Raw genomic sequence first — 17,541 nt, 5'->3', positions numbered from 1 at the left:
AACCCCCCCCCCCCCCCCTTTTATGCACTCAGCTCTTATACAATATAGGGGGAATTAATTTCAGGCGTCGATGGCTACGTGACATGGCAAGCATGGGGCCATGTGGAGCATAGACGCTGTCTGACGTGTTAGTGTATATTTTATCACACAATAACTGCCCCCCAGGTCGAGGTTTTTCTTTGAACTACCTCGAGTTAGGTATGGGATTCGCTCTGGCACTTCGCTTGTCTGCTTCGGGCGTGGGAGCCTAACTCTGAGCCTCCCTCACAATGATGGCTCTAGTGCTTCAAAAATCCTTCGAGAAGTGCAAATGTCACATCAGTTCAATCGCTATGCTGACGTGAGCCTTCATTTAAATGGATGGATCTGAGCCGTTGGATCGCATCTTTTTAGCTTCCCGCCTTTGTTACTACCGTTCAATTTTGACCGGTTGCCCTCGCCATTGGATTCACTGGGATTCTATTCAACGGCCAGGGGTTAAGGGCTCGTTTTCCTTTAAAAGTATGCTTCAAACCGAGACCATCTCTGTCCAAACATCTGATAACTGTCGTTACTCTGCCCAAATTTTTCTAGAATCCTCCATTACCCACCTTTCTCGTTCCCTTCGATGTTTCGCGAAGTTCTTTCGAGTTAAGCTTCCAGATTTTGCCATTCCTCAAGTTCCTAATAAGTCCCTCTATCCTCTGCTTTTTCTTACTTGGTAACTGTTGGATCATTATGTGCTTTAGGCTTAACGTAGACATTTAGGAGGTTAAAAAGACTTACTTTACGTACATCTGAACCCTTATAGGCTAGCTTTTAGGTTTTTGATCGTTCGTAAAGAGTTTGAGGTTTTGGATTTGGGATGGTTTGGCTTGGAAACCTGGGTTTCCCAAGAGCGTTCATTGTTCTTTTCTTGTGAACGATCTTCGCCTTTATGAGTGATCGGCATTCTCATATCTTTGGCAGTCATTGGTGGTTTTAAACAATCACCGTTGCCGTTGCTTATCCTTTCCCTCTCGACTTAGGCTTTTAACTTAGCTCATCATATCATCCCCTTTTTTTTTTTTGTTATACTAGAACAATGTCTCCTAAACCATCGAACCGTCAAGAGAGCCCTTCGTCTATTGTAAGGCCAGACTCTCCCTCTGCCGCCGAAGCTTCGTGGATATCCTCTTCAATAGTCGATGACTCCGTCCTTAGGGAAGTCGAGGACTACGCGGCAGAAGCGAGGGAGATTGATAGCGTTGACATTCTGGTCGAGGGAGATGACAGCGGTGAAGGTTCCCTAGTAAGGGGAGAAATGTGTGGATTCGCCGCCTCCGTCATGGACGCCTCCTTGGCTGGTATGAGTGGAGACCCAGACCAGCCTTTCTTTACGGCCGACGAGACAGTTCTGAAGACTCGAAATATGGACATCATTCGGGCATACAAAGAAGGGCACATAGACGGGAGATGGTTTGATTACCTTCTCCCGGATATAAACTTTAGATCTAGCCTTCCTTCTCCTAGGTATCTCCCAGTATATATCCGGGCCTTCACTGCAGGGATGACTTTGCTAGTTCATCCCTTCGTGAAGGATTTTTGCCATCATCATGCCATTTCCCTTGCTCAACTGGCGCTGAATTTTTGGTATTGCTTCGTCGGTGCCTGGGTTCTGTGGAGTTAGCGGTTTAACGTAGATCTGTTGCTGTAAAAATTTATGAATATATATAAGTTGAGCCACGTCGCAAAGTGCGAGGGGTGGTTTTATTTGGGTAGTCATGGGCGATCCAAGCCCATCTTTAGGTAAACTAATACAAGGGATCTCCTCTTTTTCTCACGGCTGGAAGCCCATGTTCTTCATGGTCAGGGGACCCTTTAACTTTCACCCTGAAGACCGCAGGCCCTACCGTCAGAAAGTGCAAACGTCGTTTGGGAGACTAAGTGAGAATCATAGTAAATTACTCTCGTCCTTCCTCTCTTTCTCTTATAACACTGACAATTATCTTGATATGCAGTCAGTCACGATCAGCCGAAGCTAGCTGGGAATAGACAGGCGAGCATTGACGAGGCTTTTGCTATTCCAAAGGGTGATCGCCATATTAACGTCCTTTAACCGAGGCCAACCTCAGGGAAGCAGGGCTGATTCTTCCTCTTTCGGATCCCACAAACCTCCCTCTCGTTCAAGAGTTTTTACATTTGAACGTAAAAGGTAAATCTTTTGGACTTGCCCCTTTAGTTGATATGATTCCTCGTTGACCCAATGCCTCTAACTTTTAGTTGTGCAGAAATAGCTTATCTGAACATTCAGCTTCCTACCAGCAACCGACCTCAGTCGAAGGGGAAGGCGAAGGTCAGCGTTGGTGCTTCCTCTTCGGTCCCGAGGAAGAAGAAGCCTTCAGGGGGTGCCTCGGGGTCAACGTCAGAGGCTCCTACGCCTAAGCGGGTTTGTACGGAGGAGGTGTGTGTAACTGGGGGCACCTGGACGCTGATGGTTCCCATTCCTGATGTCGATGAGGTTCCCCATCCGCCCAAGGAGCGCCTCCTCCTGCCTGAGGCGAAAGTCATGGACCCGACTTTCCAGGTCCAGGATGTCTCCGACGCCCAAATTGAGGCGATGTTGAATCTTCCTCCCCGCTTCTCCCTGGTCTTTCAGGCCCTATATAAGTCATTTTTTGATAAACATTAGCTTTTCGCCTCCCGTTCTTCTCTAGTGGACCATCAGCGCAAACAAATATCCTTCTAGATCCACGTAAGCATCAACTGTTTATTTTTAGACTTGACTTCAATTTCTTTTCTGACTTATGATTTGCTTTTAGGGCCTTGTCCTCGTCGTCCTTAACCTTATTGACCTAGTCAAGGTTGAGGAACGTGGAAATCAGATGGATAGTCTGGAGGTGAAACTTACATCTCTCCTTGATGCTGCCAAGTCCAAGTGCTCGACTGCCATTGAGGAGAAGGATGTGGCCGTGGCCAAACTGGCAAGCCTTCAAGATAAGCTGGCTCGATTGAAGGCTGAGGTTGAGCAGATTGTCAAGTGGGTAAAGGCAGCTGAGAAAGAGATGGCCGAGGCTAAAGAGAAATATTTTGCTGAGGGGATAGCTGAAGGGGAGAAGAGGAAGAATAAAGCCGAGCTTGCGGCCGTTGAGAATTACCAGAACTCGAAAGACTTCATCGCCAAGCCCAAGGAAATTATTGAGGAGTTCATGACTTCAAAAGAGCTTATTGAAATCCGTACAAAGGATTTTCAGTCTGCCGGGGAAGAAATTGTATAACTGATCAAACAACAACACCCTGAGTGGGACTTGAGCTTTCTATATGTTCCTCCTCCTCCTGTTGACGATGAGGGCTCTCCCTAGCCTGGCAGCGGAGACAGCTTTGCCGGTGGCGGCGGGGCTTGAAGACCGTATTTCCTATGTTTCTGTCAGTTTTTTTTAAAGAACAATGGGTTTTTCAACCCGCCAATATGTATATATTTTTGTTTTTAATACAATGCACTGCCGCTTTCATTTTTATATCTCCTGTCTTTGGTGCCCTTCAGGGCTCTTACCCTAGCAAATTAGAAGACTGCCCTCTCCTTAGAGAGGTCGTCGTATTAAATACCCTTTAGGGTCATTATTTTAGTACATTTCTTGAAATTTGTTAAGTAATCATCTCTCCTCCTTAGAAAAGTTGATGTTCATGATGCTAATAGGTCGCGTTTTAAATACCCCTTAGGGTCATCGTTTTAAATACCCTTTAGGGTCATTATTTTAGTAAATTCCTTGAAATTTGCTAAGTAATCGCCTCTCCTCCTTTGAGAAGTTGGCGTTTAGCATATTTATATATACTTTTGTGATCCGTAGACTAGACTTCTACTCTACTACCCCCCATGTCTGTCTGAAAACCTTGATTTTTAGGTAGGCATGTTATTAAGGGGTTGATTTCTTTGTAGTCTTTTTGAATACTTTCAATGAATAAATTTATTTATCTATTAAACTATCAAATATAACTGAAATGTGTAAGAATTCGTACACTATTGGTAGTATAGTTTTAGTTGCTCTACATTCCACGGGTGTTGAATCCATTTGCCGACAAAGCTTTCCAGAACGTAGGTCCCAGGGAGTAGCACCTCCCTTATACGGTAGGGTCCTTCCCAAGTCGGGCCCAGGGGACCAATTTTTTGTTTTGTTTTGTGCTCTGCGTCACTCTTTTTAATACCAGGTCTCCTGGGGTGAACATTCTTTGTTTGACTTTCTTGTTGTAGTATCGTGTTATTCTTTGTTAGTAAGCGGCAAGTCGTAGTTGAGAGTCGAGCTTTTTTTCTTCCAATAGGTCGAGCTCTTTGGTTAGTACTTCGACGTTTGTGTCATCTTCATAAGCGACCGTCCTTAGTGTCGGCGTCTCAATTTCTATGGGGAGTACTGTCTCGTCCCCATACGTCATAGAGAATGATGTTTCGCATGTTGTAGTTTGACTCGTCGTCCTATATGCCCACAAGACCTTTGGGAGTTCTTCAGTTTCCTTTCAAGTCATCCAGCCTTTTCTTCAGGGTGTGCTTCAGGATTTTGTTAACGGCCTCAACTAGGCCGTTGGACTGTGGATGTATTGGAGCTGAGAAGTCTTTTTGAATGCCTAAATCATTGCAAAATTTACGCGTCGAGGCATTGTCAAATTGCTTTCCGTTGTCAGATACAAGCGAGTGTAGAACTCAAAATCTGCACACGATGTTGTACCACATAAAGTTGGTACAAGCTACCTCTGTGGTCGAAGTAAGAGCTTTCGCCTCGGCCCCCTTGGTATAGTAGTCTATGGCGACGATGGTAAACTTAAAGCTTCCTAGGGCGAGGTGCAGAGGTCCGATCAAGTCGACCCCCAATTTGGCAAAAAGTCATGGGCTAAGAACGGAGGTTAGGTTCTCTGGGAGCGCTCTAGGAATCGTGGCATATCTTTGGCACTAATCACAACGCCGAGCGTATTGAAACGCATCTTTTTTAAGCATAGGCCAATAGTACCCTTGCCTCAAAACCTTTAGAGCTAGAGATTGTCCCCTAGTGTGATTACCACACACTCCTTCATGGATCTCCCGGAGGACCACTTACGCCTCATTGTCATCCAGGCAACGTTGTAAAGGTGTTGAGAAGCCTCGTCTGTATAGTAGGTTATCATATAGTAGGTACCTGACAGCTCTATATTTGACCCTTCTGGCCTTATCCCTATCGTTGAACAGCTTGGCATCTATCAAGTATTGGATGAGTGGTGTCATCCAACTTCCAGCTACTTGAGTGGTCAAGACTTCCACTTTCTCATCAATGGTCGGGCTCTCTAGTTCTTCGATGGGGACGACCCCTAACATATCTGAATCCTTTGAGGATGCCAATTTGGCCAAGGCATCGGCATTTGCGTTCTCGGCTCTTGGTACCTACAGTATCTCATGGCTTTTGAACTTGGTAAGTTCTTCCTTTGCCTTTCTCAAGTTTGCCCCCATCCTTTCACTGTGTGCTTGATACTACTCTTTCACTTGTGCGACCACTAACTAGGAGTCACTAAAAATGCCAAGTCTTTCAATCTTCAAGTGGCTTGCTAACCATAATCATGCAATTAGTGCCTCGCATTCTGCTTCATTGTTTGATGCTTTGAATTTGAATCATACCCACCCCAAGTAATTTTGTGGCCTTCTGGGCTTATTAGTATGATACCTGCTCCCGACCCAGTTTCATTCGATGCCCCATCTACGTAGAGTTCCAACTCTATTTCTTTAATCCCTTCATCCCCTGATATTGCTGGCCTGTGGAAAAATTCTGCCACAAAATCTGCCAACGTCTATCCTTTGATTGATGTCCTTGGCACGTATTCAATGTTGAATTGGCTTAATTCCACCGACCATTTCAAGAGTTGACCAGAGGTTTCAGGCTTCTGCAGTGCGTGCCTTGATGGGTGGTTTGTCAAAACCTGTATTGTGTGGGCCCTGAAAATAGTGCCGAAGTTTTCTTGAGGCTCTCATTAGGGCGAGAGCTAACTGCTCCATCTTGGTGTATCTTGACTCGGCGTCCAGGAGCCTCTTACTTACGTAGTAAACTGGTAGTTGGATCATTTCTTCTCTGATTAATATAGAACTTACGGCATGCTTCGACAAGGAGAGATATAAGCTTAGCCCCTCGCCCGGTATGAGTTTTGACAAGATATGAGGCATGCCCAGGTGCTCCTTCAGGATTTGAAAAGCCTCATCGCATTGCGGCGTCCACTCGAAACACTTACTCCTTTTTAAAGCATCGAAGAAAGGAACACACTTGTCCGTTGCCTTCGATATGAACCTATTGGGGGTGGTGATACATCCCGTTAATATTTGGACCACTTTTGGTTTTCTGGGAGACTTCATGTCCTGCAAGACTTTTATCTTTTCAGGGTTAGTCTCTATTCCTCTGTTACTAACCATGAATCCAAGAAACTTCCCTAATCCAACCCTAAAAGCGCATTTTAAGGGATTTAGCTTCATGTGATATTTCCTTAGTACACTGAATATTTCTCCCAGATGTGTGACATGTTATCTTGTATTCGTGCTCTTTACTAGCATGCCATCAACATAAACGTCAATGGTCTTTTTGATTTGTTTAGCAAACATCTTATTTACCAGCCTCTAGTATGTCGCCCCTATATTCTTCAAACTAAAGAGCATCACCTTATAGTAATAGAGGCCTCTGTCTATTATGAATGATGTGTGCTCTTCGTCGGATGAATGCATGGGAATTTGATTATATCTAGAGTAGGCATCCATGAAACTCAACAATTCGTGTCCGGTAGTGGTGTCGACCATCTGATCTATTCGGGGGAGCGGGAAACCGTCTTTGAGGCATGCCTTGTTGAGGTCGCTAAAGTCGACACATGTTCTCCACTTCCCGTTAGGCTTGATTACCAGGATAGGGTTTGAAACCCATCTAGGATAGTAAGCCTCCCTGATGAAGCCATTGCTAATGAGTTTGTCGACTTCTTCCTTTAATGCCTCGTACCTCTCTGGATTCATCGATCGACGTTTTTGGTGTTTAGGGGGATAAGAGGGGTCGACGTTCAGAGCGTGACACATGACTTGGGGGTCGATACCTTCCATGTCTGCGTGTGTCCAGGCGAACACATCCAGATTTTTCTTCAGGAAATCTTCGACCTCGATTCTGAGCGCCGAGGGTAAATTCGAGCCTACCTTCAGTACTCTCGCTGGCTCCCTATGATCCACTTGGACTTTCACCAACTGGTCGATCGGTTAGGACCATGTAATTTCTTCTTTGACTCTAGGATCCATGTCCTCAACCGGTCCTTGTTGTACCATCCTAGTTTCATGTTTTCCTGGTTGATCGTACCCGCATATGGCGTCGTTATATGCCACCCTGGACTCGTATTGGTTGCTATTTATTTCTCCTACGCCATTAGGGGTCAGAAACTTGACCTTTTAATGGTAGATGGATGTTATTGCTCTCAGTGCCTGAAGGGTCGGCCTCCCGATTACGGCATTGTACTGTGAGCCCCTTTTAATTACTACAAAATTTGTCATTATACTTGTTTGCCTAGGCTTCTCTCCTGTGGTTATAGGCAACCGGATCGTCCCTTGGGGGATGATTGAGTCCCCTGTGAACCCGTATAATGGCCGGGACGTTTTTTCTAGTTGCTCCTTTGGGATCTCTATTTTTTGTAAGCAATTGGAGTACAAGATGTCCACCGAGCTTTCATTGTCTACAAGGATTCTGCATACGGTATGATTTTCGATCACTGCCTCTACCACCAAGGCATCGTTATGTGGGAAATAGACACCATTTGCATCTTCCTCGGTGAATGCCACTTCAGTACTGCCAAATTTTGTCGTCTTAGCTGGTTTGGCAGTTGAGAGGTTCCAAAACCTCTCCTAGTACACCTGTCTCGCCTCATGGGTGTAACTCTTCTGCGATCTCTTCGAGTCTCCCCCAGGATATGGTCCGCCCTGGATGGTCCTTATGACACCGTGCTGACCGTTATTTCCGTGACCGTGGCCTCTCCTATTGGCTTTAAATTCCTGCAACCTTCCCCCGCGGATTAACCTTTTGATCTCATCCTTCAGGTCGGCACAGTCGTTGGTGTTGTGGCCGACACACCGTGGAACCTGCAGTATTTGCTTTGATTCCTTCAGTTTAGGTCCGACTTCATAGGTTCTGGTCGGCGCAACAGGTTTCCTCGACCGACCTGATTGAACACTTCTTCAAATCCTACGGTCAGCTCATTGTAGGAATCATACTGTTGGAACGGCCGAGGCTTTCGATTTTCCTTTTGCCTGGGCTTCTTCGTTTCTAGCAGATTTGACACTAATGCGACATGTTTGTCTCCACCTCACCATTTTTGGTTTTCTTGTTTTCCTAGGGTCGAACCTTGTTCCGTCCCTTTGTTCTTATTGGATCGGTGTTCGGGTCATTGGCATCGGCTTCTTCAGCGTTGATATACCCCTACGCCCGGGCTAGGAATTCTTTATAGGTGGACGGTGGCTTTCAGATCAATCTCACTTGAACGGTGTGATCTTTTTCATGCTAGACAAAGCCCCCATCAGGGCATCCCTGTCGGTCACATCCGTTGTGGCGACGACGGCTTCTCCGTACCTTGCCAGCCATTCTTTCAACGACTCATTCAGTTTTTGGTACACCGTCGTCAGCTTTTGCTTCGGCGGGATATACTTTTTACCCCGATGAATTGGAGGGAGAAGGCTTCCTTCAATTCCTCCCAACTGGAGATAGAATCTGGCTTGAGTGTCCGGAACCATCTTCGGGCAGAGTCCATTAAGTGGTTCCGGAATGCTCAGCACATTATTTCCTCAGCATACCCATGCAGAAGCATGTGTCCCATATACATCTCCAGGTGGTCGTCGGGGTCCCCTCTGCCATCATATGGTAGGATCGACGGGGACCTGTATTTGTCAGGGAGAAGCGGCGCCATGATTTCTGCGGTGAAGGGGTGGTCATGAGTTCGACTGGGAGTGATGTCGACGTTAACCACCTCTGCCACCTGTCCTACGTTCTTTTACAGGTGGCTCACCGGGCTTTTGACGTCCTTCTTTAAACTTGCGATGTCACCTGTGAACTTTTCTTCTAAGCTCGTTACGCGTTCCATAATGGCTTTTGCCTCCTCCGTTGAGATCGCAGAGCTGGTCCCTTTTGAGGCTCCTGCCTTTCTGGCATCCAGCTTATTCCTTAGGTCTCCGCCTTCTTGCACTGACCCCGAATCTCCCGGGAGATTCTTACCTGGATTTTGAGGTGGCGCTTCAGGTTTCTCCAGACCCACGACTACTCTTTTCCCCTGGGCTCGTCGTCTGGTGGCCCTTTGTCGGCTGACGAGGGACTTGGACGGTCGAGGCCTCGGGTTATCTCCTCTGGCATTTTCACTCTCCCCGAACCCTTTCGGGACACCTTGTTGGTCACAAATATTTTGGTTCCCAACCACAGCAACTCCCCGATCTCTTAGTTTTGTTTTTTTGGATCATCTTTTCCTTTTTTATGTGCTTCTTTAGCCCCTTATTTTTATTTTTTTCTCTCACCCTCAGTTAATCTTGTAATCTTTTTTCCCAATATATAGTCTTGCTTGTTTTTGTTATTTTCATTTTTTAAAAAGATTCTTTATAATTTAGTCATTTTTTGGTGCACTTTTGTTAAATTGTTTTTCACCCTCAAGTTCCCATTGAAATATTATTTTTTAAAAGAATCCCCATTTAATTATTTTTCGTTGTACAAATAATAGTTATTATTAACCTTTTTATATTAAAAAAGTTAATTCTTAACTAACAACTAACTAAGATATCTATTATTAAAAAATATAAGTAAATGCATGGATCGAACTTACATAATTATTCCTATCTGTGTAGCACGTGACCTCAACTAGTATTATAAATCTGCAATTGCCTTTTGTTTCCTCTTTTTATATGTTATTTTTTTATTATTTTCTTGTAAATTAATTTGTCACACTTAATCTGATAGAAAATTGAGTGTAACATTTTTTTCAGAAATTAACATTAAGTTAGGAACTTTAAAATATTCGCAAACAATGCTATAAGATACTGTTAGAATTGAGGACTATCTTTTAATCGAAAGTAAGTTTCAAAATATGAGACTAATAGATATTATTTATTTTATATCAATGATGTGCCAAAGCATTTTCGGTATTCTTATAAAGAAAAACGTAAGGCTCATTTGGTAAGGGGCTTTAGACTTAGGCTTAGTTTGGTATTGCTTTTTCCTCCCAAAATCAGCTTCTGTTTGTAGCAGAAGCTTATTTTAGTGTTTGGTAAATCTTCTCAAAAATGCTTTTTAAAGAATTTTTTAAGAATCTACAACCAAAATCAGAAGTAGCCTAAAGACAACTTTAGCTTTTAGATTGTGCGGAAATCAGCATAGTACAATTAATGAAACTTTCATAATACCAATAATACCTCTAATAAAATTTAAAATTTACAATCTTCTCAAACTAAAATTTAGACTCATAATATAATATAATATAATATAATAGTTATGTTGTAACAAATAATATCATAATTATATTAATAATTCTAATATTATTATTTTTTTATATAATATGATATTATAATAATATTATAATTATTTTAATAATATGATATTATAATTATAATATGATATTATAATTATTATTTTATAATATATTATATATTATATTGTATTGATTAATAATAATTTAATAATTAATATAATTAAATATTAATACAATTTTATAATTCTATTATTATTATATATTATAGTGTATTACACACGGTTATATAATATATTAATTATAATATATTTATTTAATATAATATAATAATGATTATATAATATATTATATTATATTATAATATAATATATTATATTATAATATAATATAGTTATAATTTTTAATTATATTATAACTGAAATATTAATATTTTTTGTGTAATAATAAATATATATTATATTGTAATTATATATATTATATTATAGTATAATATAATATAATTGTTATTTTAATTATTTCATTTATTATTTTAATAATATTATTATATTATATATCATAATTATATAATAATAGTTTTTATGTATTATATTAAATATAATAATAAATATTTATTATATTGTAATTATATATATTATATTATAGTATAATATAATATAGTCGTAATTTTTAATTAATCACAGCAATTTAACCTCATAATTTACCATACGTTATTATACTGATTTTGAAACCAGTACAGCTATTATAATTATAGTTTACCAAACACTCAGCTGTTTTTTATAACAGTTGGTTCTTTTTCAACACAGCTAAAAGTAACTTTTCTAAAATCTACAGAACTACTAAACTAGCCTTAGATGGTTTGAATTTTTTGGGTTTGAATCATGTGTGAGATACTTCTGTGGGGTTTGAACATTGTTTGGATGTGTCTAACCATAAAGTTTAAGGCCCCGTTTATTTCGCCAATTTGAGTTTTGTTACAGTAAAAAGCTCTCAGAAACAGTCACATCTAACTTTTTTGTTACAGTCAAAAGCTCTCACATAATATCACATCTCAACTCGAATTAAAAACTCGAATCAGCGAACTAAACGGGTCCTAAATAGACAAACCAAGGGGGAGGTAGGTTCTCATTTTTGAGTTGGAGTAATGTCCCATCAGAATCCGTGAGTTCAAACTTGTAAAATTTCTTACCAAACAAGCCTGTAGAAACTGAGGGAAAAATTTAAAGCTTATTTTTTTACATAATTTAAATTATGTGTGTGAAAAAAAATTTAAATTTAAATTTTTATAAAAAAAAATATTATAATAATATGACTTGTAAAATCTAATCTTTCACAAAGAGTACAACTACAGTCCACTCAAATAAAAAAATATTTAGAACCATTCATCAGGAAAAAAAAAAGAAACTACAGACCAGTCTAAGCCGTATACAGTCATAAAGCTTGTATTTTCCCAAGGAAGACTGCGTACACAATTCAGCTTATATGTATCTGCAAATTATTAAGAACAATAAACAAAACAAAATATTCTTTATTTTTATTTTTGAGATATTTTTTATTATTATTTTTTGGTCAGTCTATTGGAACTTTGACTGAAGAGAGAGAAAGAGAGAGGAACCGTGCAGCTTTCGGCGTTCTTTCTCTCCTCTCTTTCCAGATTTCTAGCCAACACTTCGATGTCCATTTCTCACTCTTCACCTATATTTATATTATCTATATCTATATACAGCTATTTCTCCCAGTCCTATATATATGTAATACAGAAACGACATTGATTTTTGTTCCAACCGGCAATTGCTGTCTCTCTTCTTCATACATACTTGACCATTCCGCCAAATCCAGCCCCATTTCTCTTTCCTCTTTTGTCGGGTAAAAACTCCACTCAAGCTGCTCTTTTGCACTGTTTTTTTGCTCGCCCAATCGTCCTTTCTTTCTCTAGATCTTCTTGGTTTTCTTGTTCGGTTTCAACTTTTTGTGTGGTATTTCAAGATCAAGCGGTTTATGTTCTTCTTTTTTGTTTGTTAATTTATGTTGGAGAAATTTAGTTGGTGGGTTTGGTTTTCTAGCATTTGGGTCTGTCTATCTTGTGAGTTACTTTTCTGGGTGGATGTTATTTTTACGATTTATGATAATAATTATAAATTGATTATTTTTAGAAGGTTATTAGTTTATGGGAATGCTTATCTAGACATTCATGTGGTTGCTCAGTATTTGTCTGATGATAAATTGTGTGTTTGTTTGAGAAATTGTTCAATTATGAGGAATGACATAATGCTGAAGTTTGTTTGTTGGCCATTGTACAGGTTTTTAGTAGACATATAACGTGTATTAATTGTTGTGCATATGGACCAGTAATAGTTTGTTTTGTATTCCCATTTGGTTTTATTAAATGCCGTCCTTTGTTTACTTTAAAACAATGTTTTTGATACATCCTAGCCTAGACGAAAAATACCAAACTGCATATCTTTTGCTTCTTCATATTGTGAATCTTGATACTTGTCCTTTTCGAATGAGATTTGATGCTATATTTCTTCTCTGACCATGTCTATTATAGTGATTTGTGATTAGGTCAATTTGACGTTATGGAAGTGAATTGAAGGCTTATTCTAGGCTTGGTTGAGCTTGATTTGGGCATCTTCTATGCTGTCTATTTAATACAAAATATGGGCTTACTATGCAGCAGGAACCGTCGTTACAGTCAAGCGGACGCCGAAGAGAATGCGCAAGTGAGTAGTTCTGGAAGTAATTTATTCTTCTGGCTGTTTCTCTTTATTTTCTCTATTTGATGGGTTTTATGCTCTAACTCCATTAATGCTTTCATTTCTAGGCAGCAGAAATTGAAAGGAGAATTGAACAAGAAACAAAGGCGGAGAAGCATATTCAGAAACTTCTGTTGCTTGGTACATCTACTTCTGTGGGATTCTCATTTTCTTGTGATGTTCACGTGCTTAAAATATGTTTGTAGTTTGAGATTTTTTAAGATTAGGCTTGCAATTTTAGAGTATTTAGTTGAGATCAGTCACTAAACTTTTATCTCCTGTTCTTAATATCATGGTATGCATTGGTGTCTTATTCCTTCTCCAAAATGAAGAGGATAAAGGGACATTGCAATTATGTGGATGGAAATCTCGAGGAAATTCTGTGGGTTCCATCCACATCAGAGCAATGATCTACAGAACTAATTTGTTTTCTTGTGAGATTAATCATTTTTATCATGAATATTCTTTTAACTATTTTTAGTTGATCTATGACTAATGTTATCGATTACTTTTAAGGTGCTGGCGAGTCAGGCAAGTCCACAGTTTTTAAGCAGGCAAGACTTATGGTTATTGCTTTTGGAAACATATTGTCTTTCTTTTTTTTTTTTTTTAAGAAGTTATGTTTTCATATAATGCTAGTTTTTACATTCCTTCTGAATCTATGCAGATAAAGCTTTTGTTCCAAACTGGCTTTGATGAGGCAGAGCTCAAGGGCTACATCTCAGTCATCCATGCCAATGTATATCAGACAATAAAAGTACGGAATACTTGAAAGGGTGTGTTGGTTATTTCCCTTTCTGCATAATGTGATGACACATAGTTTAGGGGTTTATAGCGAACAATTCAGTCTCCTTGAAACGAGTTGTAAACCTTGTTTCCGCAACAATATGACCTGATTGCAGTTCTTGTATCATTGTCTCTAATGTGGTTGAGCAGCTATTGCACGATGGATCCAAGGAGCTGGCTCAAAGTGACACAGATTCCTCGAAGTATGTTTTGTCCAATGAAACTAAGGTTCGGCATCTTTTTTCTTTTCCCGGTCTATAACATGACTCTTCTCAGGTTTTATTTTAATGTTGCTAAATTAGCAGAAAAAACTTGGTTGAGCCGTCTTCTAGTTTCTGCAAATGTGGAGAATTTGCTGTTTTGTTTTTTCTCATTAATATAATATAACTTGCATTATTTATCAGGAGATTGGAGAGAGACTATCAGATATTGGAGGCAGGTTGGAATATCCACGTCTTACCAAAGAGCTTGCACAGGACATAGAGACTCTATGGAAAGATCCAGCAATTCAGGTAGCTGTGCTCAATTTAATTGACATTCAGATTGATTAAGACCGTCCATATACTTTTAAATCTAGTCAGTTGGTACTTTTGTTGGTACATGTGTCCCAGTGCTTTATTTTACCTTTTACCATTGTAGGAAACTTATGCTCGTGGTAATGAACTCCAAGTTCCTGACTGTGCCAACTATTTCATGGAAAATCTGCAAAGATTGTCCGATTCAAATTATGTTCCAACAAAGGTATGTAGGGTTTATGGAAAATCTGCAAAGACTGCTGCTGCACAAATATTGTTTGATTTTGAGTTTAAAACATTTGAACATACCTGGTATCAGAATATGTTGTCAGAATTTTAAATGTGCCAAATGCCTGGATCTTATAACAGACTACATTCAAGTTAACTTTTACCCTAATTTTTTTAGAGGCTAGAAACTCATGGTTCTATCTGGTTTGCACAAAGTTAGCGAGTGTATTTTTGTCTTGCAGGAGGATGTTCTCTACGCAAGAGTTCGCACAACTGGTGTCGTAGAGATTCAATTCAGGTAAAGTATTTCAACTGCAACAATATTATATTTTATTATAATCTTTTACCTACGCTGTTTCAATAGTTCCTTGTTGAACTTACAAAGCACATGCCAGCTGAACTGTATGAACATGTAGAATTCAACTGAAGAATGCTTGCAAGAAATTGCATGATTATTCCAATTATATTCCCATGTTGCTTTGTGCGATATCGATCCTTCTCGCTCTACTATGTTTGGTTGACAATGACCTGATTAATTGATGGGTATGGTTTGGCAGTCCGGTAGGGGAAAATAAGAAAAGCGGTGAAGTATATAGGCTTTTCGATGTTGGAGGCCAGAGAAATGAGAGACGAAAGTGGATCCATCTCTTTGAAGGTGTTACTGCAGTAATATTTTGTGCTGCCATTAGCGAGTAAGACCATCAATATTCATTTCAACTACTTTGACATTTCTCTTTATATTGTTGAGACTTGACATATGTAAGAAGCTTTTGGACCCACATTTTCACTCAGGTACGATCAAACACTTTTTGAGGATGACAACAAGAACCGAATGATGGAGACCAAAGAACTCTTCGAATGGGTCCTAAAGCAACCTTGTTTTGAGGTAAGACAATTGTCTTTCAAGGACTTTGTTGCAAAATAGTAATTGTTCTAGTCACTCTCTTACAAGTTACAACTCTCATGAGCCATGTCCTTTTTTTTTCCTCTCTTGGAGTGCAGAAAACGTCCTTCATGCTGTTTCTAAACAAGTTTGATATATTCGAAAAGAAGGTTCTAAAGGTAAGAAAAGATATGTACCGCATTTCATATATTGGCTAAAAAGGAAAAGCAATTCTTTTGGTTTTGATGTCATTAGTTTTGCAGGTGCCTCTTAATGCTTGCGAATGGTTGAAAGATTATCAGCCAGTATCCACAGGAAAACAAGAGATTGAGCACGCATACGAGTAAGGATATTTAAACATTTGTTTGGATTAATCATGAAAGAAAGCAAATTTGTACCATCAGTCTTGAAAATCTTTGGATTTCGTTCTCAGGTTCGTGAAGAAGAAATTCGAGGAGTTGTATTTTCAGAGCACTGCTCCGGATCGTGTGGACAGGGTCTTCAAGATCTACAGAACTACGGCGCTTGATCAGAAGCTCGTGAAGAAGACTTTCAAGCTTGTCGACGAGACTTTGAGGCGGAGAAATCTCTTCGAGGCTGGCTTGTTGTGACGGGGTTGGGGGCATCACTTTCTCGGGAAAATTGGAAAGGAAAAAGAAATTTGTGCTTTGGAAGAACTACTTCATGAGATTTTTAGCACTTTGATTCCTTGATTTTTAGCATTTATTTAATTTCAATTAAAAAAAATCTTGTTTGTTCAGTATACGGAGGCTTTTAAAAAAATATAATGCAAAAAAAAAAAAAATCACTTTGCTTCAACTTTTCTGGAGAATTCGTTTTTATTTCAACTTGATTCCACATTTGGAACCTAATTCTCCGAATGGCATGAAATTGATGCTAGCTTTCGAATGGCAACAGTTTAGTGCTTTTTACCTGAGTTTTTGTTTCAACGTAAAGTTAGCATGTAGAACGATCTTTTTCTTAAGATTTTAGACTTGTATTTTTCAATTGTTATCAGCCGTTAGATTTATATTAAAATTTATCTGTTTTGTATATTTTTTTAATTTAATGTAATTTTAATTAAATTTAACAGTTAAAAATTAAGACTACGGAGGAAACTTGCAACATTCATATTAGGTATTTCTAATTTAAAGTTTAGGTAGTCAAGAGAATTCCGGAGGATCAAAAAGAGGCATAATGTTCTCTTCTTCTTTTCTTTTTTTTTTTTTTTTTAGGGATTTTTTTTTAGTAAAACTTTCTTATTAATTGGTTAGTTTTTACCATTAAATCTGGTTAAATTATAATAAATTTAAATAATGTAGAATAAATTTTCTTAATACAGATTTTGACGTTGAAAGTAAAAGATCTGGTTAAATTATAATAAATTTAAATAATGTAGAATAAATTTTCTTAATACAGATTTTGACGTTGAAAGTAAAAGGTCTTGACGACAGAAAGTAAAAATTATTGAGGGTTCATTAAGGCTCCGTTCATTTCGCTGATTCGAGTTTAGAATTTGAGTTTTTTTACAGTAAAAATCTCTCACAAATAATCACATCTAACTTTTTTGTTACAGTAAAAAATTCTCACATAAAGTCACATTTCAACTCGAATTCTAAACTCGAATCAGCGAAGTGAACGAGACTAAAACTCCCTTTTTCTCGTTTATAATGAAATTCTGATGTGGTTGACTTAAATCAACAAAAATCTGGCGTGTGCTTGGTTTGTTTTTTCATTTTTATTTTATTTTTTGGTTCTTTTCATGTTCTTTTTAGCCGTCCAACTCTTGACAGCAACGTGTCATGGTGGGGAATTTTATTCTATATTTTTATTTGAGAATTGTGATGGGGTGGGAATTTTGGCGTGATTAGTGCAGATAATTAGAGACCGTCCAAATCCAGCTCGAAGTTGGTCAAAGTCACATCAAGGACCGACATGACAGATTCAA

At 39.0% G+C, this 17,541-nt stretch overlaps 1 protein-coding gene and 1 pseudogene across 1 annotated transcript; one reads left to right on the top strand and one right to left on the bottom strand.

Annotated features, from left to right (window-relative positions):
- Positions 1 to 952, bottom strand: part of LOC21401580 — a 7,339-nt pseudogene extending 6,387 nt beyond the window's left edge.
- Positions 953 to 12,003: 11,051 nt separating this feature from the next.
- Positions 12,004 to 16,370, top strand: LOC21401579 (guanine nucleotide-binding protein alpha-1 subunit). The gene is made up of 14 exons (XM_024166912.1): positions 12,004 to 12,291; positions 12,977 to 13,148; positions 13,250 to 13,322; positions 13,698 to 13,735; positions 13,849 to 13,938; positions 14,118 to 14,195; positions 14,372 to 14,479; positions 14,607 to 14,708; positions 14,953 to 15,008; positions 15,268 to 15,402; positions 15,503 to 15,596; positions 15,713 to 15,772; positions 15,857 to 15,936; positions 16,027 to 16,370. Exons 2-14 carry the CDS (start codon positions 13,086 to 13,088, stop codon positions 16,202 to 16,204), a joined length of 1,155 nt encoding a protein of 384 aa, XP_024022680.1. The 5' UTR covers positions 12,004 to 12,291; positions 12,977 to 13,085; the 3' UTR covers positions 16,205 to 16,370.
- Positions 16,371 to 17,541: the final 1,171 nt, after the last annotated feature.

The sequence above is a fragment of the Morus notabilis genome, unplaced genomic scaffold (assembly GCF_000414095.1).
Source record: "Morus notabilis unplaced genomic scaffold, ASM41409v2 Scaffold348, whole genome shotgun sequence".
In the NCBI taxonomy this organism is placed as follows: domain Eukaryota; kingdom Viridiplantae; phylum Streptophyta; class Magnoliopsida; order Rosales; family Moraceae; genus Morus; species Morus notabilis.
This window is presented reverse-complemented; position numbering and strand designations above follow the sequence as displayed.

Bases quoted from the DNA above. Each gene is read 5' to 3' on its own strand.
- LOC21401579 (XM_024166912.1), top strand. From the start codon at position 13,086: ATGGGCTTACTATGCAGCAGGAACCGTCGTTACAGTCAAGCGGACGCC. The intron at 13,149-13,249 runs GTGAGTAGTTCT...TTTCATTTCTAG, and splicing joins ACGCCGAAGAGAATGCGCAA to GCAGCAGAAATTGAAAGGAG. The intron at 15,009-15,267 runs GTAAAGTATTTC...ATGGTTTGGCAG, and splicing joins GTCGTAGAGATTCAATTCAG to TCCGGTAGGGGAAAATAAGA.